The sequence below is a fragment of the Drosophila obscura genome, unplaced genomic scaffold (genome assembly GCF_018151105.1).
Source record: "Drosophila obscura isolate BZ-5 IFL unplaced genomic scaffold, ASM1815110v1 contig_36, whole genome shotgun sequence".
Lineage (NCBI taxonomy): Eukaryota > Metazoa > Arthropoda > Insecta > Diptera > Drosophilidae > Drosophila > Drosophila obscura.
Window position 1 is genome coordinate 2,183,052 of NW_024542824.1, and position 24,989 is coordinate 2,208,040.

The 24,989-nt window shown below is 47.6% G+C and overlaps 2 protein-coding genes across 7 annotated transcripts; both read left to right on the plus strand.

Moving 5' to 3' along the window:
- The first annotated feature begins 348 nt into the window (after nucleotides 1-348).
- LOC111080508 (protein bark beetle) lies at nucleotides 349-22,322 on the plus strand. 6 transcript variants are annotated; one of them, XM_041594757.1, is made up of 13 exons: nucleotides 349-443; nucleotides 4,611-5,259; nucleotides 6,819-6,997; nucleotides 7,058-13,320; nucleotides 13,376-13,587; nucleotides 13,654-14,009; nucleotides 14,075-14,200; nucleotides 14,438-14,461; nucleotides 14,527-14,624; nucleotides 14,686-15,056; nucleotides 15,119-15,343; nucleotides 15,438-17,284; nucleotides 22,235-22,322. In XM_041594757.1, the coding sequence occupies exons 2-12, from the start codon at nucleotides 4,735-4,737 to the stop codon at nucleotides 16,509-16,511; spliced, it is 9,453 nt and encodes a 3,150-aa protein (XP_041450691.1). In that variant the 5' UTR covers nucleotides 349-443; nucleotides 4,611-4,734; the 3' UTR covers nucleotides 16,512-17,284; nucleotides 22,235-22,322. The 6 variants fall into 6 exon arrangements, with proteins under 6 accessions (XP_041450691.1, XP_022231867.2, XP_041450690.1 ...); XM_022376175.2 differs by lacking the exon at nucleotides 22,235-22,322 and adding an exon at nucleotides 17,598-17,798 and having other exon boundaries at nucleotides 349-449; XM_041594756.1 differs by lacking the exon at nucleotides 22,235-22,322 and adding an exon at nucleotides 17,598-17,798.
- On the plus strand, nucleotides 20,967-24,113 carry LOC111080545 (uncharacterized protein DDB_G0271670). The gene is made up of 4 exons (XM_022376226.2): nucleotides 20,967-22,153; nucleotides 22,235-22,322; nucleotides 22,719-23,044; nucleotides 23,110-24,113. Exons 1-4 carry the CDS (start codon nucleotides 22,082-22,084, stop codon nucleotides 23,815-23,817), a joined length of 1,194 nt encoding a protein of 397 aa, XP_022231918.1. The 5' UTR covers nucleotides 20,967-22,081; the 3' UTR covers nucleotides 23,818-24,113.
- Nucleotides 24,114-24,989: the final 876 nt, after the last annotated feature.

Genomic DNA, 24,989 nt, shown 5'->3' on the forward strand with positions numbered 1-24,989 from the left:
TCTTCAGCATAAGATCCTGGGCAAAATAATTAAGTCGGAAAGCAGCGCCCACGAATGTTAATGAGCAACAGGCCCTGTAACGTATCCCGCTAAAAGCTGTTGGTTACTGGTTGCTGTTGCTGCCACTGCGGTTGCCACTGATGACATTTCGGCCAAGGTAACTCGAGAGCAACGCCAGAAACCTCTCTCACCTCAAAGCCATTAGCATTTTGCGCTCTGGCCGTACGAAAGCTTCTCTGGCATACGGCGGCGTCGTCTCTCAGGGCGACTCAGCGTGCTCAGCGCCGCTCCACACAGCTCTGCCAAGCTCTCCCAGTCAGCAGCCCCAATTCAAAAGGTGTACGACGGCGCGGCCGAGAAGACGTGTGCGCTCTGGACATATTGATCTCAACGGTGCTTTTCATTGTAGTAGTCTGTCACGTATACGTGCACTCGAGCTTTGTGTAAGTGTAAGTGAGTGTGCGCTAAAGATCGCTGCTGACCGCGCCTTAAACGCCAAAGCGAATAGCGTCGTTTCATAAATCCCACCAGACCGATTAAAATTGTGAAGAAAAATACAAAATAATGAAATAAAAGTGAATCAAGTTGATGCATTTTCAACAAATTGAAGAAAATATCATGTGCAGATATGTGAAAAAGCGTTAAAAGCTTCCCAAAAGTGAGGTTGTGTTGGTGCTGGCTTGGCCAAAAAGTGTTACCAAACACACACACACACACACACTCAGCTATAGCCATGCTAGCAGTGCCATATACCAGTGCGCGGAGTACACAAAGAAAACATACAAGAGGGAAAAAACACAGCGAGGCAGTATCAAGGCAGCGGGTTCTGGCCAAAAGAGATTGGGTTCTTGGCTATGTTCACGAGATATTTTCGCTATTCTTTGGGGGGAACACTATGGATTGGCAGAGCGCAGATACAGAGTGGAGATACAGTCCTCAGATCAGCCATGTGTAAAGATTGCTGTTTGAAAACCCCAACGAACGTGAAAATTCTGCTGCCAACTGCTTTTGCCACTTCTTCTGCTTGTTGCACGCTTTCTTGCGTTTTGTGGAGGACTGTGCCTTCTTTTTTGTTGTTGTTGTTGTGTTGCTGTTCAGTGCCTAATTGCCACATCCGATCCACAACATCTATGCCGATTTCTGTGGCCAATAAACTGCAACTTCAACTGTGCAAATGCGTTCAGCCAGCCGCAACGTTTTTGTTGCACTTGCTGCGCTCCCTTTCATGCATACCATTCCCCGCTCTCTCTCTCTCTCTCTCTCTCTCTGTCACTATTCCTCTCCTTTTCTAGACAGGGACAGGTTGCACCTCTGTAAGTTCCTCTGTTACTTCCGTTCTGCATTACTCATCGGAAATTGTGTATAGGAACCCGATGACGCGTTGCCCCTCTCACTCTCTCTCCCTTCGGTTGGTTACAGGAATTAAAAGTTCATTTGGCTTACGTGAAAGGAAGTCGGACATTATCAATCATGTGGAATACGTTCCTATAGATAAGGTGACCAGCAACGACAAAGACTCCGATAGTCAGTACAATAGATATTCTCAGTGCATTCTGTGGTGGGGCTATAAGTTCGCCTAGATAAAAACCAACGAATAAAATAAAATATACTTAAGACAGTGGGTTGAGTAAAGCAAAGAATTACGACCACAAGATATCCATTAGTTGGAGAGAAATTTCCATGAGATATGGCACGCAGGATTCAGAAAATACTCTAACAATGAAGAATTAGAAATATCAGCATTTATTTTGCATTTCACCAAATTTTCACAGATTTCTCCAATACCCTGGAGAATACAATTTTTGAGTTTTTATTATTTAATTATGTTTATTTCGAAATATATAGAACTATTGGCATATAGTTAGTATAGTCGGTAGATTCCCTCTTGTAGATTTACGCTGTATGCACTTGATTGTATGCATTTGATTACAGGTTTCCTTTTCGTACACATTCTCCCACACAGTACACCCTGGCACTCCGCAAGGGCAGGGTATCAAAAGCTTGCTGGTCAAACTTATCACCATTTAAGCATCAAGTCACATCATCAATGGCTGAGAGAGGGAGAGAGAGCACATAATATACCGATAAAGATAGAGCTAGCACTAGGTGACTCCTATTGTGGGTTGTATTAGTCATTCGGCGCTCATCTCATTGATGCCGGCAAATGACTAACAAATACTAGATGCAAATAAAAACAAACCGAAAGCAAATTGAACAATGATGAGGCGAGGAATCAGCCTCAAACTACCATAAAATTGTTTAGTTAATTGAATGGCTGCCACAAATGTGGTCTAACGGGTTGTTGAACCCCTCAAAGAACGGAAACTAAATTAAATTGCTGTAAAATTGGTCAAAAACAGCCGCACAGCAGGAGAACCACTGCAGTGAAAGCTTGAACTAGAATCGTGGAATAGAACTTGGCTATGGGAATTTCGAGGTATCAGCAGATTGGGTTGAGTTTTGAGTTGAGAAACTGTGTTGTAAAAAACTGAAAATATGGTAGAATGTGAATAAAAAACAGATCCATTTGCAAGGGTATAATTAGAGAGAAAAATTAGTCGGAATAAAAGCTAATTTATGGAAGAAATTTAATTGGTTTAAGCATCCCATCCCAGCTTACAAAGGCCTATAAAACACCTTTAATGCTTATTGAAAAATGAGAAAGAAATGTATTTCACTCATAAAATACCAATCAGCGGTAAGAGCATGCCTAGTCGCAATCACAGTCCCCGGCCCCCTTTTTAACATTCACTTGGCCTATGGGTTGAACGCAAAATGCCAAACCAAAGCAAAGTTAATAAACCCATAAAAAGGCAGACAATAAACTTTTGAATGCACTTCAAAATGCAGTCACTGCAACAGCAACCACAGCAACAACCACAGCAGCAACAACAACAACAACAGCAGTGCAACAACGTTCAACGTCAACGACTTGCATCGCTTGCAGTTGAGTCACATCCAAGACCGAGATACAATCCACACACGCATCGCTTGCCCCCGGTACGGTGCCTCCGCCCGAGACAGGCCCCACCAAAGCCACTTTGCATATTCGATAAATGTAAAATGCTGGCTGCCCCAAAAGATACTCTGGAGTTGGGGGAGTTGGCAGAGAGGTGGAAATGCTTTCTTCTTTCTTACTACGCACACGTAGCCCCACACAGAAGACGAAGGTGCAGATGCAGAAGAAATGAGAAAACAGACAGAAACAACAGCGGACCGTTAGCTTCGAGGAACGAAGCTACAAATACTCTTGCAATTTGATCTTTCATATAATATGGGAATAAGTCGATCGTTTCTATAATACGTCATCCCAATTTGAGAACATTTAACTTAATGATCCTTCGAGGCAAAATTCCATATTCCATATACTCCGTCACTCGATCTGTTCATTGTCCGAACTGTTTTCTTCGCTCCACTACAAACCGCTTCTGCAAATATGAATACCCTCTTTGGGCAGGGTAAACCTTAAACTTGCAGTGCGTGCGTCGCTCTCGCTCTGGCTACTCTCTTTGTTCGGCTGCTCTCTTTCTGGCATGAATGAAATGCCTACACATTTACAGTTATCTTGTAAAAGCGCTGGGCGAGGGAGGGAGAGAGGTACGGTACGAACAACTTCCAATATTTTACATGTTGTTGTTTTGTTTGGTTGCTTGGCGTCCACTCCGCTCTTTCGCGCTCTCCCTCTCCATGTTGCTTTCTCTGTCTCGCTGCCCTGTTGTGCCCCCACTTAGTCGCTCTCTCTCACTCTCTTTGTGTAATGCACGTAACATAATATATGGAAACCCTCTTGGAGCTCAGTCGTCACAGTCGCTGCTAACGGTTCTTTGCGTATAGACGTGTTTTTTTGTTGTTCACGAAACAAACAAAAGCTGCGTGAGTGGGTTACCGGAGGGGGCCGGAAGGGGGTTGGGGGAGTGCATTGGTATTTGTGTGTTGTGGCTTTTTGTTGCTGTAAAGGTGTTTCTTTTTGTTGTTTTGTGGGATTGGTAATATTTTCGGGCCCTGTTTTCCGTTGCGGCTTATCAGAGTTGTTAACAATGCCACAAAATTCTCAGGTTTCGAAATCTTCGAGAGGAAAACACAGCAGAGAATGTTGTGAGGTGTTAACTGAAAAGTGCATTGAAATCTAAAAAATTAATTTAAATTTGTTAACGTAAACCGTATAACTGAACCTTAGGAAAATTGTCAGAACAAGAAACTGAACAGTGTATTTTGAAAGTTATAAGAAAATTCGATGTGTTATTCCATTATTTAAACAAGAAACTTAAACTTTAATTGATATGTGACTAAAGAAATATTAAAATTATTCTGATATTATAAAACAAGTTTTCAGTGTAAAATAAAATATAAATAGCATTAGAAAATACTCAAAATATAATTACAAAGCAATAAAATACATAATCAAAAAATTAAAACAAAAAATTAAACTTGAAAAGTGTACGAAACAATAAAAATATGAACAGTAATAATGCACAAGCGAATGAGTGCACTATAAAGTGTATGATTTAATAAATATAAAACCAACCGTTAAACAATGGTATATTTCAGTGAATTAAATGTGAAGTAAATATTTTATCTATAGCCATTAATATTCGCTTTACTTCATCCAGCTTTTTAAACAACAATCCAACTGCCATGGAAAATATGTGAGAAATAGTTTAGTGCAAATTTTAATCTAACGAGAAATCAACGATATTCAACGATAAGGAAAAGCGATATAAAAACAATGCACAAATGAAGCTGCAACGACATAAAACGAACTGTCACAAATCAGAAAATCAACAAAAACACTGCCTGCCGCCCACTGCCCCACAATGGGGCAACATATGGCTCCTGCCCCTGGTGGCGCTGCTGCTGTTGTCCTCGTGCCAACTGGGTCGCGCCCAACAGCCGCCACAACAACAGGGGTTGCCCGCAGCAGACTTGGATGTGGAACTGCTGCAGGAGAATGATATCGAGTTCGCCAGTCTCGATGGCGCCACACAACTTCTGCCCGCCACACGGCACTCGGCAGACGCCACCATGACGCCGCCGCCGCCGCCTCTGCTGTCGACGCCAGCCCCGCTGACATCATCGTACACGGAGCTGCAGGGTGGCGAAATCCTCAGCGAGCGCACTCTCCGGCGCAGCGAGAGCCCATACCTGGCGCGCGACGACCTCGAAGTGATGCGCGGAGCACGCCTGACCATCGAGCCGGGAGTCACCATTGAGTTTGCCCCCACCAAGGGGCTCAAAGTGAAGGGAGTTCTCCAAGCAGTGGTAAGTTTTGAATGGAACAGAATAACGTTTGGGGTTCGATGGGATAGTGGAAAGAATTATTGGAAATTAGGTTGATTTGCTTGGATAAATTTAAATCTGATAAAAGAGAAAACTCGAACTATTCTACGATCGATAATTGAACTTAAGGTTCTATATATTTCTTCCTATTCTTACCATTCCGAATTTGTACAAATAACTACAAGGTGCTCCTCTCATCGACTAGCTCCTATTCCCATAAGCACCTGTAGGCACCGATTTTGCGAATGATTAAGCGAGGGGCCACCAGGCACCTGTTGCTATCAGAGCAACCTGCTCGGCGAATGAGTAACCGTACTGATAGATAAGCCCCACCAGACACAACCCTCGTACTGGCGTTCTCTCAATGTTGACTCTATCGGAGGGGCGATAAGATTGCGATTGTCTGATTTACACATCGTTCGGAAGGGGGGGGAGATACCCCATTCTGGGATACGAATTCCATACGGAACGAGAGTAAGTGGTGGTAGGTTAGGGCGTCAGAGCATGCGCAATGGCTGTGGCTGTGACTGTGGCTTGTGGCATGTGGCAAGTGGGTCACCAAGTTCAGGCGTCGAACGACTGACTTCCTTCCAATTACCGTTCCGACATCAAAAAGCGACGACGATGGCTGCATTCACTTTGCATGTTGTTCCGTTCTTTGAGAGTCGCTTAATCAGCGGTCAAGGGGTCATTAGGGGTTAATTAGATTTAAGTGAATGTCGGAGTCGCATAATTGACAAATTCATAAGCCATAGACCAGACCCAAAGGGAAATGATTAAATTAGCTCTTGTGCTCGCTCTCTGGCTCTGGGCTCCTCCCTTTCTTTCTTGAGATGATCTTCCGATCTTCCACTCGTATTGAACTAATTTTTCACACTTTTATTTTTTTGGTGGATATGCAAAACAGCTGCGAGTCATATGCTCCATTTTGGTGGGTTAATAGTTCACTGGTTTTTGTCTTTAATTAATGAAAATTTACTTGTTTTTTTTTCGTTTGGAGTGGGCGACTGTCTGTCTCTCTGCAGCTTTAACGATCTTCGTCAAAGACATTGCATAGGTGTTAATTGATGATGCTCGTACTATGTACTTTTCAAGATGATTTTCATTGGCAAACGAAGGCCAAATGGCGAGAAGAGATCATAATTGAAAATGAAAATAATTGCAAGACAAGACCCAAGTCGTGAGCAAAAGAAAAGTCAAAAGTGAAAATGTGTGCGAACTGGAAACGAAGCCACAGAAGAGCGTAAAAGAAGCGAGCTAATAATAGAGATACAGATACAGTTTCAGAGGTCACAGATTTTCCATAATTTTATGTGCGTTTTCTCAGCAAATTACTAATTTTGGGAGACATTTTATGGCTTTTTTATGTTAAGAAAAAATATAGTTCAGGAGGTTTTTCATTCGCCCCAAAGAAAGTTGAATTTATGCTGCATAAATCACAGATAATTATAGAATAGCTACCGAGAGAGAAGAGATTCCGACATATTAGATCTCTATGTTTCCTATATTCTAATTCCCTCAACTTTTCTTTCCATTTCCAGGGCACACCAACAGAAAGAATTGTGCTGAAGTCGCAGGGTAATACAGCAAACTATAAATTGGAGCTGCCCGATGACCAGGAGAAGGGCATACGTCTGGTGGATGGACCCACTCCAGTCGAGGGAAGACTGCAGCTGTACCACAAAGGTGCTTGGCGATCGGTGTGCTCCAATTCCAGAAAGTAAGCAAAAGTCTCCTGGAAACTATTAAATATTAAATGTTAAATGTAAACCATTTCCAGTTGGACTCTGGCGGATTATGGTGTGGCCTGCAAGCAGTTGGGCTATAGGGGCGGTCGCTTCTGGAACTGGGTGGAGAGGACGCCAGGATACTATCCGCGACTGCTGTACGAGCAGCCCAAGTGCCGGGGCGGAGAGAACCAGCTGGTCGACTGTGGTGCCTGGAGCTCGCGGCAGATGGGAGCCGGAGCCTGCGATTACCACAACGACCTGGGCATCCAGTGTCTGCCCGTTCATGCCGAGCCCCTGGGACACTGGCGTGGCATCTACTTCGATAATGCACCATCCACGAAGGCACTGGGCAGGGACAACACCGTGTACGCCGCCAGATCGGAGTCCCGTCTGAAGTACGTAGATATCATACGAGCGGGAAATGGCGATGGCTTCAGTGCCAAGTCCGCTGTGGAAGTCCAGGGCTTGCCCCCGCAAATGGAGCATGTGGTGATTAGTCATTCGGCCTACACGGGATTCAACAGCACCCTGCCCTGGGCCGGGTTCCACCTGCAGAATGTCACCGTGCGAAAGAGCAACGGCATTGGAGTGTTTGTCAATTCCAGCCAGGGAATGGTGCAGCTCGACGGCTGTTCGATTGTGGACAATGCGGCAGATGGCGTCAAGTATGTGGGTCACGATCTGCGGGGCACGGAGCGGAAGGATCGGGCGAGCATCTATGACTTTTGCACGCTGCCAACGACCTCGGGGCAGACGTACCCCATATCGCTGTCGTTCACCCAGAAATACTATGCCGGCTCGGCCAAGGAGTGCGGCAAGTACTTCTTCACGCGCCCCGGCTACCTGCTGACCCTCCATTTCGAGCACTTTGTGCTGATGCAAAACGAGACGGCCACCGTGGAGATCTACGACGGAGCCTCCACCAACGATCGACTGCTGTTCCAGTGGCAGGCGCGAAACTACACGCGGCCACAGAGTGTGACCACCACCAGGGAGAAGATGTTCGTTCGGATACGGGCCGATGCCAGGCAGGAGATGAACGGCTACTTCCGCATAACCTCCGGGGACTCGGTGGCCTACGATCTGCGCGTGTCCCAGTCCACGGTGGAGGACAATGGGGGCCGTGGCGTGGCCATTGACAACATCCGCTCGAAGATACACGTCCACAGCAGCTCTGTGTCCGGCAATGGCCATGTGGCCGGAGTGCATGTGACCAGCGGGGCGGGAGATGTGAACATCACCAGCTCCAACATCAGCTTCAACAATGGAGCGGGCGTGAACATCACGTACTACGGTGGCAACAGGAACATCTCGCGATCGGCGTTGACGGCCAACAAGGGCTACGGCGTGGCCACATGGCTGAATCAGACGACAGACATCGACCGCGTCGAGTACATACCCTTCAATCAGACCAGCGTGGTGGAGTACTCGCAGATAGGCGGCAACCTGGAGACGGGCGTGTTCCACGGCAACTTTTGTCGCCCCATCTGGGTGAACATCACCGGGAACAGCTTCAATGGCAGCCAGCAGAATGATATCTTCGTCGAGTCCTGCTACCAGGCCACGGCCAATGGTCTGCCCAATATGCAGCTGCAGCTGGGCCACAACCAGTTCAAGTACTCCCAAGCGAATTCGATAAATCTGAGCCCCGCCCTGAATCTGCAGGGCAGGATCGAGTTCAATGTGTTCCGCTTCGGCAGCTACGGATGTCTGTACGTGAACAACGATTACATTTATCCGGAGTTCAACTATTTCCCCGTGAAGCTGACCATTCAAAGCAACTACTTCATGCGGAACAGCGGTGTCCATGTGGTATCCCTGGGCCTGTCGCCCCACAGTCGCGCAGAGGTGCAGTACATACTCTTCACGCGGAATTTCGTGCGGAGCAACAACATCACAGAGGCCTTCGGGCCGCTGATTGCTGGCAGCGAGGGCTCCGATGGCGCGGGCCGGCTCAATCCCAGATCTCGTGTGGCTGCGCCCGTGGTGGTGGGCTCCAGCAACGTGGACATCTACCGCAATATACTGCACAATCTGGACTCCATGTACGAGATTGGGTCGCAGCTGACGGATCAGAGCAGGATCATCAATGCCACCTGCAATTGGCTGGGACACACCGATGAGAATCGCATCTATGCGCGGCTCTTCCACCGCAACGACCGCTACAATCTGGCCAAGATCAACTACATTCCGTACCTGCTGCACAGCTCCAATCCCGGCTCCACGGCCATGATCACTGTCTCGACCGTGGTGCCGCGATTCTTCCACGAGGGCAGCGATGTCATTGGCGGCGAGGTGGATGGCCAGGACATGGTCCCAGCAGGCACTTATACGGTCACCAAGGACATCAACATTCGGCCCGGGGGTAAGCTCATCCTGCAGCCGGGCACAACGCTGAGATTCGAGCCGAGTGTCGGGATGATGGTGGCGGGCAAACTGGAGGCCAGAGGCCGCCGACCCGACGACATACTCTTCACCCTCAAGCGGGAGACCATCATTGGGGCGGACAACGACACGGAGACCGTCGATCTGGACAGCGAAACGGAGGCCATTGACATGGACACGGAGGCCATTCCTGCGGATGGTGTACCCCGGATCCCAGTGCGTCTTGTGGGCGGTGCAGGCGCCAATGAGGGCAGGCTGCAGATGTACATCAAAGGCCGCTGGGGCACTGTCTGTGACTACGGCTGGAATGTGCTGAATGCTGCCCTGGTGTGCCACCAATTGGGCTACTCCCTGAATCCCCAGGACTGGCGATTACTGCGCTCCCAGCTGCCCAATGCGGGCACCTCCGAGGACATCCTGGTGGCCAATGTGCGGTGCACACTGCAGGACAAGGACGTCACCAAGTGCAGGGCGGAGTACGAGTTTGAGAACACCTGCAGCCACGAGAACGATGTGGGCTTGCGGTGCTACCAGGGTGCCTGGGCGGGTGTGCGCTTCAGCATGCTCGCGGAGCGAGCAGATCTCCAGTACGTGACCGTCGAGAAGGCCGGACTCTTCGACTACACCACGAACGCCTTCAAGCCGGCGGTGCAAATGGATCACGCCCGTCACAATCTGGAGAATGTGCGAGTGGTGAACAATCTGCAGGACGGCCTGGGCGTCATCTATGCGGACATTTATGCCGGCAAGTCGGTGAACAACATCAAGAACTCGGAGTTCTCCGGCAATCAGGGCAGCGGCATCAGCTTCAAGCAGCTGGATTTCCGCATCTCCGGCTCCATCATCAAGGAGAATCGCGGCAGCGGCATCTCCCACGATGCGGTGATCTCAGCCCTCGACCAGAAGGAGATCGGCGGTTGGTTCAACATGGCCAGGGACTTTAATGCCTACGACACAGACTACGATCCCTACCTGCTGCCCCATGAGATAGCGAACATCGATCTGGGCACCTTTGAGCACAAGTACATCCGCACGGAGGAGCTTCTGGGACAGGCCATCAGTCGGAAGATTGTCGTGCAGTGTCCGGCGGGCTATGTGATTGGCATACAGCTGCTCAATCCCATCCACAATCTGTCCACGGAGAGCATCAGCATCCTGAACGCACGCACGGAGAACATAAGGAGCGATCTGTGGCAGGTGAAGCGCGATCTGAATGTCTTCCCCGTGACGAGCAGCAGCTACGGCATCATCATCTACTATGAGAGTGGCTTGCAAGCCCTGGGAGGCGCTGTCCTCATGCTGAGTACAGTCACCGCGCCCGTGCAAAACATCCGGAATCGCATTGTCAGTGGGCCAGTGCCCACACTCCTCATACGATCCACAAAGATCCAGAAGAATCTGAGGGGCATCACGGGCATCTACTACAACAGATATATAGGCGACAATGGAGAGAGCTACCTGCGCAAGGCCAACGAGTCCATCCGGCTGATCAACTCCGAGTTGAGCTACAACGAACGGGAGGCCATTCTGATACGGTCCCCCTTCTGGGACGTGATCTCCAGCAATCTGTCCGAGGTCACCATCCACGTGAATGGTTCCTTGATCTCCCAAAATGGCCATGGCATCCGTCAGATGTCCAAGGATCTGCGCTCCTCCAACAATCTGTTCCACTACGTGATCCAAGACACCACCGTGGAGCAGAATACCCATGGCGGGTTCCAGGTGGCTCTGCCCTACGTCTGGCAGTACAACGAGAACTTCACGCACTCGATCTACTTTGGGAACAGCACCTGGCAGCGCAACCGCGACTTTCAGATATCCGCTCACGGCCACTACACCGTATTCAACATCACATCGAATGTCTTCCGGGAGAACAACTGTCCGAATGCTCTGATCGCGCTCGACGGCATGGAGAAGCGTCTGAAGTTCGACAACAATCGCTTCGAGGCGAATAATGCAAAGTTTGTGCTGCTCTTCAAGGCCGATTCGCTGAGTGAAATCATCGGACAGGTGCCCGCCAGCATTGAGTACAACAGCTTCAAGGGCAACCGCATTGTGACCCACTCGGCTGACTACAGACATCACTACCTGAAGGCCGTGAGGAAGCTGCGGAAACAGCACCGCCTGCCCACCGCAGTGATCCGGCTGGATGGTGTCCAGAACGTGAGACTCTATCGCAATCTTATAGCGGAGAACGACATGGACTACAACCTGGTGGCGGGTGTCAGATCCGCCAGACTGAACAACTACTTTGAGGCCAGGGAGAACTGGTGGGGCACCAAGGATACCGCGTACATAGAGGCCAAGATCTTTGACTTTGACAACTGGAACGATCACGCGGATGTCATATATCAGCCCTTCCTGATCGAGGACAGCTACGATGCGAGTGTCTCCGTGGTGGTGCCCTTCAACCAGGACCAGGAGATCGACCTGTACACGTATCGTGGTGGCAGGGTCTACAAGGATCTGACGCTCCTCAAGCAGAGCTCTCCCTACTACATCACCTCGGATGTCACGGTGATGCCTGGCAAGACGCTGACCATTAACCACGGCGTCACCATGGAGTTTGAGCCGAATGTGGGCATCCTAGTGCTCGGCACGCTGATGGCCATTGGCTACAAGGAGTCGCCGATTGTGATGCGGCCGTTCCGGAATGCCACGCGCGAGTCCATGGTGGAGGCACAGCCCCGAAAGCGTGCCCTGGAGGACATGAGTGCCGCACTCACCGACTTCGATTCGATTCGACTGTGCACCAGTGCCAACAACTGCACGGGCGAGGCGGACGGGCTGTTCGGCCTGAACGAGGGATTCCTGGAGTACTTTAATCACACGACGCTGCAGTGGGTGCCCATATGCGACGGTCGCTTCACCGAGCGCAATGCCCAGGTCGTGTGTCGGGAGCTGGGCTTCGATCCCCTGAATGTCTACTACGGGCACGACAGGCGCATTGAGTTCCACACGAATTCGCTGACTCGCATTTGGTCCTGGGTGCAGCCCCTGGAGTGTCGTGGCGATGAAGAGCGCATGGAGGACTGTGCCGAGCGGCTCAACGGCCAGCTCTACGGGCATCGTCACGAGTGCAAATGGGACGACGTCTACGTTTTTGTCAGCTGCAACAGTGTGGCCGACGACGAGGTGTACTGGGGGGGGATACGTTTCGCCAACTCAAAGTTCGAGGAGATCCAGTACGAGCATCGCCTGCACAACACTCGCTCCCATGCCCGTCTGCCCCTGAGGGAGAGCCAACTGGAGTACGTGAAGATCGAGCAGGCGGGCATCCTGCACAATCACAAGGCAGCCGCCATCCAGGCCATCCACAAGAATCCCACCATTAGTTCCGTGAGCATCGAGAACTCGGCCAACCATGGCATCAACCTGATCGCACCCAGTGGCAAGCTCAATCTCAATCATCTGAACATCAACAAGACCCTGGGCACAGGCATCAGCATTGTGTCGCTCACTGGCGAAGGTCGGGACAGCGACGAGTCCAGCTTCTCCCCATTGAAGAAACTCGATCTGCCCTACAAACTCTTCTCTCTGGTGGACATCTGTGATCCCCAGAAGGTGCTGGACATTGAGGAGCGCATGCTCATCTACTACAAGTACGACAACAATCCCGTCAACTGTGTGAAGATCTTCACCTCGGCCTTCCGGGCCAAGCCCATTGGGTTCCGTCTGCTGCAGTCCAATCTGTTCAATCACTCAAAGCTCTATGGCAGGACGGACTTCATCAAGTTGTACGACGGCGACATCTACAATGTGACGGCCACGTATCTGGGCAAGATCGAATCGGACACGGACAACCAGCGATCCTTCTTCAAGACCAAAGGACCCACGATGAGTCTCCAGCTGGTGGCGAGTGGTGCCCCCGAGACCCATGGCTTTATAGCGGAGGTGGTGACAGTTCCCATCTCCACATTGGGACAGAGTAAGTCGTGGAATGCCCGTATTTAAATGCACTTTTAACTCTTGATTTTGCTTAGATCGCGATGCCCTGCACAACATCACGGACACACACATCTCGGGGGCCATGAAGGGTGCTGTCAGCTACGCCTCGGCGGGCGAAGTGACACCCACATTGACCCTGATTGGCAATCGCATCGAGAAGAACTGTCGCCAGTTGTACGGCAACTTTTCCACCTGCGCCTCGGCACTGAATTTGGATGTGCAGAATATGAATTCCATGTACTTTATGGTGAGTGAAATGTGCCCTGGAGACCCTTTAATATCGCTTAATTCTGATCATCTCTCCGCCTTGCAGAACAACCTCCTTTTGGAGAACCAGGGTGGCCTGCGCATACGCGCTGATTCGCGTGGTTCTGCCACCTCCCTGCGTGGCTACATCCATCACAATCTCTTCATGAGGAATCGCAATCGTCCTGCCCTGTACGTAGAAGGACGCCAGTCATCCCCTTACCAGGAAGTGGAGCTCTATCGCAACTACTTTGCCCAGAATAATGCCGGCTACGAGGATGTCATTAGGCTCTGCCAAGTGGTCTCCAACTTCAGCTACAACTATGTCCACAGCAACATGGGGGGACGCATCATGGAGGTGTCCGGTTTTGAGAAGGTTCGCTTGCAGATCTATCAAACCACAGCCCATAATGGTTTCTATAGGTAAAAACGATACGCTGCCGATAATATTCCAAGAAGTTTACTTAGGATTTCTCCTTTCCTTGCAGAAATGTGGCCACCAATTGGATGACTAGGGCCACGGTTGTGGCTGGCACAGCGGGTCAGCAATATGTGGATAATATATTTGAAAACTACGAGAACGACTATGAGCTGCTGACTGTTAATAATTCCATGTAAATATGTGATTTAATTTGGATTTAAAACAAAGGGCTATGGAGTCGATTTTCTGGTTTTTGTTTCGATTTTTAAATGCTTTGAACCTATTTATTGCTATTTTATTGCTCTATAAATATAATTAGATACATAGATTATTTATATCTCGACTCCTGAGCTCTTCTCTAAGCTCTTCTTTGTGGGTTACTCTACTAATTTCATTCCTTACTCTATTCTTCTTCTATATCTACTTGTAGTATGAGTTTTGACTATGAAAACAGGTAAGATATATCTATGAGAATTACCCCTAAGCACCTCTGCTAATCTGTAAATCTCACACCCTTAGGACCTTTGAAACCTGGAGTTCGAGAATCGATGCCCGTCACAATTACTGGAGCTACAACAATACCATTTCGGTGCAGTCGCGCATTAAAGATAAATCAGGTAAACTTTCCACGAAATATATCCACTTGAGATCAATATTAACCTCTCGTTTCCCTGCCAGATGATCCCATGCTGCTGGAAGTACTGGCCGTGCCCTTCCAAATGAACAATGAAACCATTTTGGATGGCAAGTGTCCACCGGGCTGGGCGCTGGTCCATGACACGTGCTTCATTTATGTTGGGGCACCAATGACCTTCCATGAGGCGCGTGATTTCTGTCGCTCGGAGAACTCCACGATGCCGTTTATTAGAACAGATCAAACCACCTTGTGGAAGTATCTGCAGAGCCAGATGCGGCATCTGAAGTATCCCGAAAAGGTGTGGATACAGGACTACAATCACATCGAGCGCTGCACGAGCTTTGTGTTCGGGGAGATTGAGGTGGAAGACTGTGCCAAGGAGAGGGGTTTCATCTGCGAAATGGATCCAAGAGTAAGACTAAATTTTAACCATGCGGAATACTGAGTTTTAATACATAAATCCCCTATCCCTAGGTAATCATTGATCCCCTGTCCTGGCGTGCGGACATTTTTGCCATTAGTATTATCTCGGCCTTTGTGTTGGCCATCATCCTGCTCATTCTGGTGGCCTTCTGCTGGTTCGCCAAGTCCAAGCATCGTCACGTGCAACGCCTCCAGCGGCGCAACAGCATCCGGCAGAGTCTGCGGAGTCTCAACAGCATCGATCCGCAGGGCTCCCTGCGCAGGCGTCCCAATTATGTATGATTTCCGAACCCCTTTCTATTGGTTTGAATTTTAGTTGATTTTTGTTTTGTTTACCCTTTGGTTCCATCTCCATCATCATCATCATCAGAATATGTCCAGCAATGGCACTCTGTCCAAGAGCCAGGACTACAAGCAGATGGTGGCCAATGGCTCCATCGATTCCATGGACAAGAGCGTCCTCAGCTCCGAGGCGGGCAGCTTCGAGGGCTACGAACAGAAGCCCCACTACAACGAGTATGTGAATCAGAATGCCCTGAGGCCGGCACAGGCGCCACAGGACCATCAGCAGTCATCCTCCCCCCACAAGGTGGCGACCATTTCCAAGGCCACGGGTCATAGGGCACGCGCTGCAGCTGCCGCTGCCGCCCTCGCGCCATCGGATGCCTTTGAGTTGAGCTACCGGAACGAGGGCTTCCGGGATAACTCCACCTACGGCGGCGGAACCAGAGCCAACTCTGTGAGCACCAGTGTGGCCGAGGACACGCCCATTATCCATCAAACGGATGCGGAAGGGGAGGATGTGGGCTCCGATTACTACGGCAATGCGAGTACCCTACCCTTGAGGACGGATACGGGCGGCAGCAGCATGGGTGGTGTCTCACGCGGCAGACGCGGCCAGCCCGGTCTGGCGTTCCTCAGCGAACTGAAACAGAATCTGCCAGAGTACCAGCGGAGCTCCCACAGCAGCTTCATGCCACAAAGGAGCAGCGGCGAATCGCTGCCCTTCGATCAGAAGTTGGATCAATTCAACTTCTCCAACGAGTCGTCGCTGTACCGCCCGGCGCCATCGGTGCCTGCTCAGACGCCGCCGCAGCAGCAGCAGCAGCACCAGCACCAGCAGGATATGCGACGTCCGGACTCGTACTATACGGCCGTAAGAAGCAGCAAGGCGCCCACATCACACTACCGGACACCCCGTCCGTTGGCCCAACCGCCTGCGGCGCCCACAGCACAGGCGCGTCCCAAGACTGTCTACCAGACGGCCTCCGAGGAGTCCTCGCCCACGACGCCCTCGCCGCTGGCCGTGACCAATGCCTATCATCGATCCAAGTCGGAGGCGCTGCTGGAGACCGATTTCGATCACGATGACGGTTCCGGGGGACTGCAACCGCTGCAAACGAACGGACGGAGTCACAGTCAGCCCCTGGAGACGGCGATGTGAGGAGTCTGGCTCCATTTCATACTCTATTTAACACTCACTTTACACTGCACTGCACTACACCTCCTTCAAAACCCCGAGATTATGCTAGCCGACACGATCGATATTGAGAGACGAACACGAACGCCCGCCCGCCCGTTGTTTTTTGTGGTATACTTAGATCATTCCATCCATTAGTTATAGTCCAAATTTAATTATAGTCGAAGCGAGAGCAAACGAAAACACGATTTAGCTGTAAGTTGTTGTAAATAAACATATGAGAAAATGACTACAAATTACAAAAAAAAAAAAAACAAAGTAATCGATTCAAATCTGAAGAAATATTATGCTTTTAAATTCAAATTTGAATGAAACCTGTTTGTGCGCAATTGTGACGTCAGTGGTGCTGCTACTCATCACCAAAACAGCCAAAACCGACAAAAACAAAAAGCGGGCTCAATTTAGCCTCGCCAGATCTATCGGGAAAAGGCTGAACTGGCATCACTGGCCTCAGGGTCAATTGTGACGTCATCTCAGCTCACACACTCTGTGATTACTTTTGTTTTTGTTGTTATAAGCGGGCCATTAATTTGTTGCTGCTCTCTCAGTTATCGCTCGCAAGTGTGGAATCCGATTTAATTGTGAATCGCCAAACAAATAGGAGCACAGAATATGTATGTACATATGTATTGCCAAATAAAAGATGTGATTGTGCAGTAAAACCGTAGCCGTTAAATGTTAAAAAGTCCCAAGTGGAATATTAATGATGACGCGTTCCAAAGTAACCACAAAAGCGGGTGAGTTGGTTGGTATTAGTGGGGGGTGTGTGTTCTACTCATTTGTGTTGCATTGCATAGTGTGACGTGTACGACTTGACATTGAAAATTTTATTGCATTAGACTCCATGGTCAGCTTGGCCAAGCCGGCAGCGGGAGGCAGCTCCTCTTGAAGTTTACATGGATTTTATTTTTGCTGTTTACGGCATAATTCGGGAACAGTATTTTATTTTTATCAGGTCTATTTTTTTAATGTATTTTTTTTGTTCTATTCTAATAAAAAAAATTGCATTATATTTGCAATTTCATACAATTACACATACACACACACCAGCGACGTTGACGTCTCCAGCTGGCAGAGGCAGCGCTCACAGACGTCCAGGCAGAGGAACGACGATTGGCGCGCACAGTGGGCCACAAAAATAGAATCTATTTCAAAATCTGAAGTGAAAAATCATAAATATATGTTTCAGCGAGTAATTGCTGAATTTTGGAGTGTTTATTAAAAAAAATAAGGGCAACGTAATAAAATTGTTTTTTTTAATTAAGTGATTTGAAATGCAGCGATGAAGCATATACCATTATATTGGCCATATGAGTCGATAGCAATCGGCCCATAATTTCGAACTTGCTTGAATCAATACGGTTTATTTGTAATGTTTGTCTGCCTGGAGTATCACGAAGTATTTTTTTTTATCATATTTCGTATGCCGTCCACCTCCTCATATTGCTTGGATCCATCCGTCGGCGTTTCTTTTTTGTAGTTTTTGGCGTAAAAGCGCTTACAATAGCAACAATTTACTCACGAACAGAGCGAACGAAATGTGAGCAAGAACGAACGGCTCTCTCATTGCGCTTGTTTTGTCAATTCTCCAAAACGCGTCGCGTGCTCGTGCTCCACACACACACACACACACACACAGCACCCACCCACCCCCACGGCCTCCAGTCTGCTGCTGTGGGGCTCCGTTCGCAGTCGCAGCCGCTGCCGCTGCTGGTAAATTGTAGTAAAGAGAGCTCCAGTCCAGCCATTCATTCACTCACTGCCTGCTGCTGTTGCCTGCTGGCCCCTGGCTGTGTAGAAGTTTTTCCATTTTCCTGTCGTGTCGAGGATACAAAATTTTTGTGCAAAAAGCAGTTGCAACATTTCGTAATTGTGCCCCCTCCGTAAACCGCTGCCCCAGGGCCCCATAGGAAAGAAAAAGCAGGCGACCCAAGTAAGTGTAAAATGGTTTAACGGTGTTATTTTCTGTTCAACATTTTGTTGGGCATTGCATGGCGTGCAGCCCACTAATTTCGAGTGTGTGTGTGTTTTGTGTGTAAAGTGTAAGAGTGCAAAATGTTATAGAAGGAAAAATTGGAAAAATCCTTGTGGAGTTGCAAGCCCCAGTGCTAAATTTAGACCTGAAGCAAGGCTGCAACACGCAGTCGCTGCGCTGCTGCCTCCCCGAAGAACACCCACACCAGAGTGGAAAGCTCTCTTCTGTCTTCTGTTGTGTATACGTGTGCGCTTGTGTGTGTGTGGTATGAATGGAACAAAAGTACTTGCTGCTGCTGTCGCTGCTGCTGCAGTCGCTGCTTCTGTCAGCAGCGACGTCGGAATCGATAGCCAGACTTTGTTCTCTCTCTCTCTCTCTCTCTGAGTGTGGGTGCCAGGGGAGGGGGAGCTTCGGATAAACGATGCTCTGCAAAAGCCGTTTGTGGCACGTAGTGTATCGTAGTATTTTCCCCGTAAATTGAAAGCAAATTGAAAGCGGATTGCACAATGGGATCCAGAGGGGGGAAAGGTGTAACAGGAATAAATAGAAAAATGTGTGAGGGAATACGAAAATATGTGAAGAAATAGACAATACAGGAAAAAAGTTGAAAACTACACTGAAATGGGAAAAATGTAGGTATGATAAAACAAACCAGAAACCAGTCACCTCCTCGTTGCACGTTGCAAGTTTCTGTTGCAGTGGCATAGCACATTGCCACATTCGGCGGATCGTTGTACATACATATATATTTTTTTTTATAGCTGAAGCTCAAAACAATTTCTCATATCATCATTGCAACGAGTTTCGCACGCTTCGTTTTATTTGGCTTTTTTGTTGTTGTTGCACGAATAGTGCTCGTACTCTTCTCTGGGGCTCCACATTACTACGAGTCCGCGTGTGTGTGTGTGTGTGTGTGTGTGTGTATTTGCCTGCCACAACCTGCCCGCTGTTGCTGCTGCTGCCGCCTTGGCTTCTTCTTCTGCCTATAAATACTAAGGTGCAGATCAGAAGTTTAAAGCAGGAAAAAGATATTGACACTATTCTCTACAAGTATATCGGTAATTCTTTACATATTTGTTTTACGATTTGATTATGGTATTAATTCGATTCCCCCGATTGCCTATAAAAACCTAAAGCTCGAGCAAAGAATGTACAGACTTCAAGGTCAATCTGTGAATCAAATCTCGTCTCCCAACGCTGATTCTGATTATATGTATGTATATTTCGAGTGACAGCCGCGTTTCAGCACACTTTATTAGTCCCTTTGTTTGTTCGTCACGATTAATAGGTGTTTGTTTGTAATTTCCACAAGAATCAAATTCAAAACGTTTTCATTATGCATTATAATAATGCCAGTGTTTACAAAATTGTAAACATTTACATGATTATACAGCGCAAACACTAAACATTCAACTGAAATTGATCTTTAATGTGTCATTCATGTCGCGTTCGTATCAAATATGGTCTGTAGGCACCGAGATAAGGGTAGACGGTTGTTTATTCTAATTGAGAATGAATAAATAAACCTCTATGGTTTGTATTATTTGCAAAACGACACCCCAGCAATCAAGTGACAACTTTCCCACAACTTGCGAGTGTTCATTTCTTATGGCAAGCACCTTATGAGGCTGTTGGGGGCATGAGTTGGGCGCGCATGTACGCGCAAAACCAAACACGATGCCTCTGGCCTGGTCGGGCCCCACAAACCGACCTAACCCTACACACCCCCTTCTCACAATCTTCCTTCTCTTTCTCTCTCTCTCTCTGTTTCCATCTTCTCCCTCTCACACACTCGCATTCAAGTAAGTGCACTGTAGTGCTCGTAGCGTTGCCAGACTGTTGCAATCGTTTTGTGCGAGTGGGAAAAGAATTCAATGAATGGGAAAATAATGGGCATACAAATGGGAAAACATCAACGTAAACTTACCAAGAATGATAGTTTGTAAAAATTAATTACGATTAGTATGAATGCATTATATACCCTTAATTAGTGTGTAAAACTTTGTCGCAACTATAAGCAATGGTTAAATTTTAATTTGGTAAAAGTGCAATTGCCTTGAATCTATTATTGCGTGAGGAAAAGTCACATTTTAAATAAATTATTATCAAATAAAGAATATTTAAAATTACCATCCATTTCCATTAAAATCATTTCAAGTGCAGTCACACTTAAACTTTTGATTAAATTTAGTATTTCCTATTGGAATCATATTAATATATTTTAAAATATTGTCTGGTAGAACATTATTCCCACCCATCTGGCAGCTCTGTGCTAGGCCGCTGCATGCCGCCTACACAAACAGCCATGCACACACACAAACAGAAACTGCAAGTGAGAAGAGAATCAGCCGCTGCGCCAGGGGGGCAGTAGGGGGTCTTGGGGCAAGCTCCAGCGCCAGCGCAGAGATTTCGAGAGACAGTGTTGCCCTGCCACATTGTGACCATAATTTTTCAGTTTGAGCGCAGCACTAGCCGGTGACGGGCGAAGCGATAGTAACACGTAGTAACCAAAATCCCAGCCAGCCATCCGAGAGTCCTGGCGTGGGCGGACACAACCGTTACAAAACCGTTTTTGCAAGTGCAATTTTGAAGCTGTTTGAGGCCCAGAAATATGGATAGAATGAGAGAGAGAACAACTGAAGGAAGTGAAAATGAAAAATAATGAACTTTTCTGATTGCTGTGCAAAAAAAAACCAGAGACACCACACAGTCGGATACGGACGGGACACGCACACGTTGTCCCTTTTTTTTTTTTGATTCCTGGTCGTCTGGCTTCCGTTATACGAAAATCAATAATTCCGTGCTGTATAACTTACGGCGAAAGGTGCGCGCTCGCATCGGATTCGCGTGGCGTTCGGCTCTTCCCGTTACTGCAGTCGGGTCGCCATCCCAGTCGCAGTCTCCTCCGGTGGGGGTGGGTGGCGGGTGTTACAACAAAAATCGTACAACCCAGAGTCCGCGTGGTGGAGGCGGAACGTGATTGAAATATTTGCACAAAAAGGAAACGGCGCTTACACTTTACACGCGCCAAGCGCCCCACACACAGCGTAGGCGGCAAACGAGAGAAAAAGAAACAGCAAGAACAAGAGAGAGAGTGGGGATAATTGGAGCTCGTACTTTGGCAGAGAGAGTGTAGCAGTAGCTTCGTAGAAAGAGAGCTGGAGCTCGTGCTTGACAGAAGAGAGAGATTGAGCGAGCGGCTCTCTGTCGTTCGCGTGAATCAGGAAGCAGCAGACCAAATACATTCTGCTCATGTGTTGGGGGCACAGTGACCAGTTGGAGCAGCAGGGTGGGACGGACGGGGCATAGAAACAGCGTGTAAAGCGTAACGGGGCAAAAAAGTAGTAGTATGTAGTAATAGTAGAAGAGAAGCAGAGAAGAAAACAACAAAACACCGTTGACGTCGACGTCGACAGTGACTGTGACTGCGACTGCAACGTAGTCGTAGTAAGTTTTTCCGCCGTATTTCTGGGGGTGTGTATGTGTGTGTGCGTGAGCGTGTCGGTGTGCGTGTGTGGAATGTATAATATATACCATATAAAGCACATAGCGAGGAATCATGATAAAGTTTGTCAGGCAGAAAAATCGCGAGAATCCATTAAAGGCATCGAAAAATTTTCTTCGTAAAAAGGTTCGATATAGGAAATTCCCCTATTAATTTGCGACATCTGAATAATCAAAAAATTTCTCTTCGTTTTACCCCCACCCGCAGCGTGAATCGAATGACTCTGGCACCGAATCGGATGGTGAACTCCTCGATGTGGAAAAACAACGTCACTTAGACGTGGATATGGAAACTAGTAAGTGCGATAGAGCAAACCCGTTTTTAGAAACCAAATTTGGAAATTTTTGGGCTTATAAGTTTTTGGAATTGCCGAAATAGACATTGTTTCGTAAAAACCGGTTACGCACAATTTTGTAAGCTTAGAAACTTTACCGTGTTCCACACTGATATTACTGAAATCAACAATTAATTAATAAAAATAAAGTCTTTAAAAATATTTACTTCAAAAATAAATATATTTAGGAGCCATTTGTAGAAAGCACCTATTTCACAAGATTGAATTTTAAATTTTTTTAACACTAATAGTGTTGGTTAACCAAAATGTAAAAATTTTCCAACACTATTTCTGTAAATTCAACACTGGATGGGCTAAGAACGCGAAATATTTATAAAGATTTTTTTACTTTTTTAGCTGTCGCTGGCCAAAAACCAATTTCTCCTGCAATGATGTGTCACCACCAGACATCGTCATCCTGCGCCCATCTCATGTACGATCAGCACAGCTCCGAGGAGGAATTGGAGGTGATCAATGGGCCATCGACGGTGGCAGGCCATAGCACCACGACCGTGACGGGCGCTACGTGTGCCTCGCGACTCTCCAATCGTGGGTGCACCTCCTCCCTCGACACGGAGGCGCCCTACGAGGAACGGGCCACCACATCCAATTCGAAGCGTTCCAGCTCAACGCTGATGGTGGAGAACCGCAAACGGTCCCTGGCCCATAGCTCCGACGATGAGGTGAGTATGTGGCAGAATATTGCAAGGATTCCATGTCTGATCTGTGGCATATGTTTGTTTTATAGTTACGCAATTCGCTGGAGCCGATATTGACGCCCGTGAATTTTCGCACATCGCCGCCATTGGAGGCATTCAAGCCAAATCGTAGCCATATGATGTTCCGCTCCACAACGCCACTGATATTATCGGAGGCCAGATGTGGCATCGAAAATATTAAATTATGTGATAATAGTGTAAACGAGGAGAATGGCGACAACGGCGGCGGCGGCGCCAGCGGCGGTGGCAATGGCAACCATAGTAAATGCCCAAAGCTGGGCGGAGCTGTGGGTGGTGGCAACGAGAACGAGCCCAGTGTGATCAAGGCGTGCAGCAGCTCCCTGAAGATGAGCAACAGCAGCCACCACATCTATCAGCCGCAGCCCAAGTATAGTTTCCACTACAACAGCTCGCGGAGTAGTCCGGCCAGCACCACCGGCCTGGATATGGAGGTGCGTTCGGTTAGCCCGCCCGCGAAACTGTTCCATTGCGCCATCTCGCCCAGGCGTCGTCCTAGTAATAATTCGGGTGGTGGTTCGGCTGCAGCAGCAGGCACAACAGCCCCAACCACGTCATCATCGACAGGAGCAGCAGGAGGCACATCATCATCATCCACAGCAGCTACAACAACACACAATGCTGCCAATGCCGCAAGCGCTGCCGCTGCCACCCAGAGACTGCAGCGACCGCATCGGCCGTGTTTAGATTTTGATAAGATGCAGCAGGTGAGCCTCTAATGCAGAGCGCGCTAACAGCGAAGCAAAGGATCGAATGGGATGGGGAAAGGAAAAGGCAAATCAAAGACTTTTTATACGAAACAACAACCACAGCTACAGCTACATCTACAACAAGAACACAAACTGCAAATAGAGACAGCAACTGTACCTACCGGTTAAGCGCGGCCCAGCTGATGCTTGGCAGCACTGGCCGCACAATTAGGAGCGTCCTCTACACGATCGTACATCGCGTCTTCAGGCAACAAAAAAAAAAAACAGAAAAGAAAACAGCAACAGAAAGAGAAACCAGCAACACAACAGCAGCAGCAAGGAAAAAAAATATCATCAAATCAAATTATATAAAGCTAAAGGTAATTCAAATTTTAAATGCAAACAAAACCTAAAATTTACAATAGATGCAGCTATTTTTTCACAATTTTAAACTGAACAAGAAACAAGAAACAAAAATCGTATGAAAAAGCTAAGTAAATGCAAAACAAGATCTGGCAGCAGAGCAGAGCCGCGCAGAGCATAGATGGTGACAGCAGTCGGGGGCTGTGTAAAGAATGATTTAAGATTTAGATGTAGCAACTACAAAAATGGAAAAAATCTGAATATTTCTGTAAAAGAAAAACAAAAACTGTAACTGTAAATATTGTATTTGTGTGGGAAAACCAAAAAAACTTTTGAAGAAATTGGCAAGCCATGACAAGAGGAAAACATTTTATGAACTGTGGAAAGAAGAAAGTATTTTAATTTTTTTTAAAACCAAGAATCTATGTGGTGATGTAGACAGAAGACTCAAACTTATAAAACAAAACAAAAGAAGAGAAAAAGAGCAAAATTATATTTCTATAAATTGAAGACGGAAATGTGAGCGGTTAGAGGGAGCAGAGAAAGTGAGGAAAAGACAGAATGCGGTGGGGAAATAGCGTAGCAAACACTTGGGACGCATAAAAATAGTAACAGTAACAGCAACAATGTGAAACAACAATAGCAACTAAAATAAAAACAGAAACACAAATACATAAAAAACTTAATACAAAAATAATAATGAACAAAGAACCTTTTGTATGATGATGTATGTATGATGAAAACAACCGAAGGCCGATGCAAACTGTCCAACCACGACGGTTGTAAAAACAGTTAAATATGTGTTTAATGTACAACATAAAATAGCAAGCTATTTTATA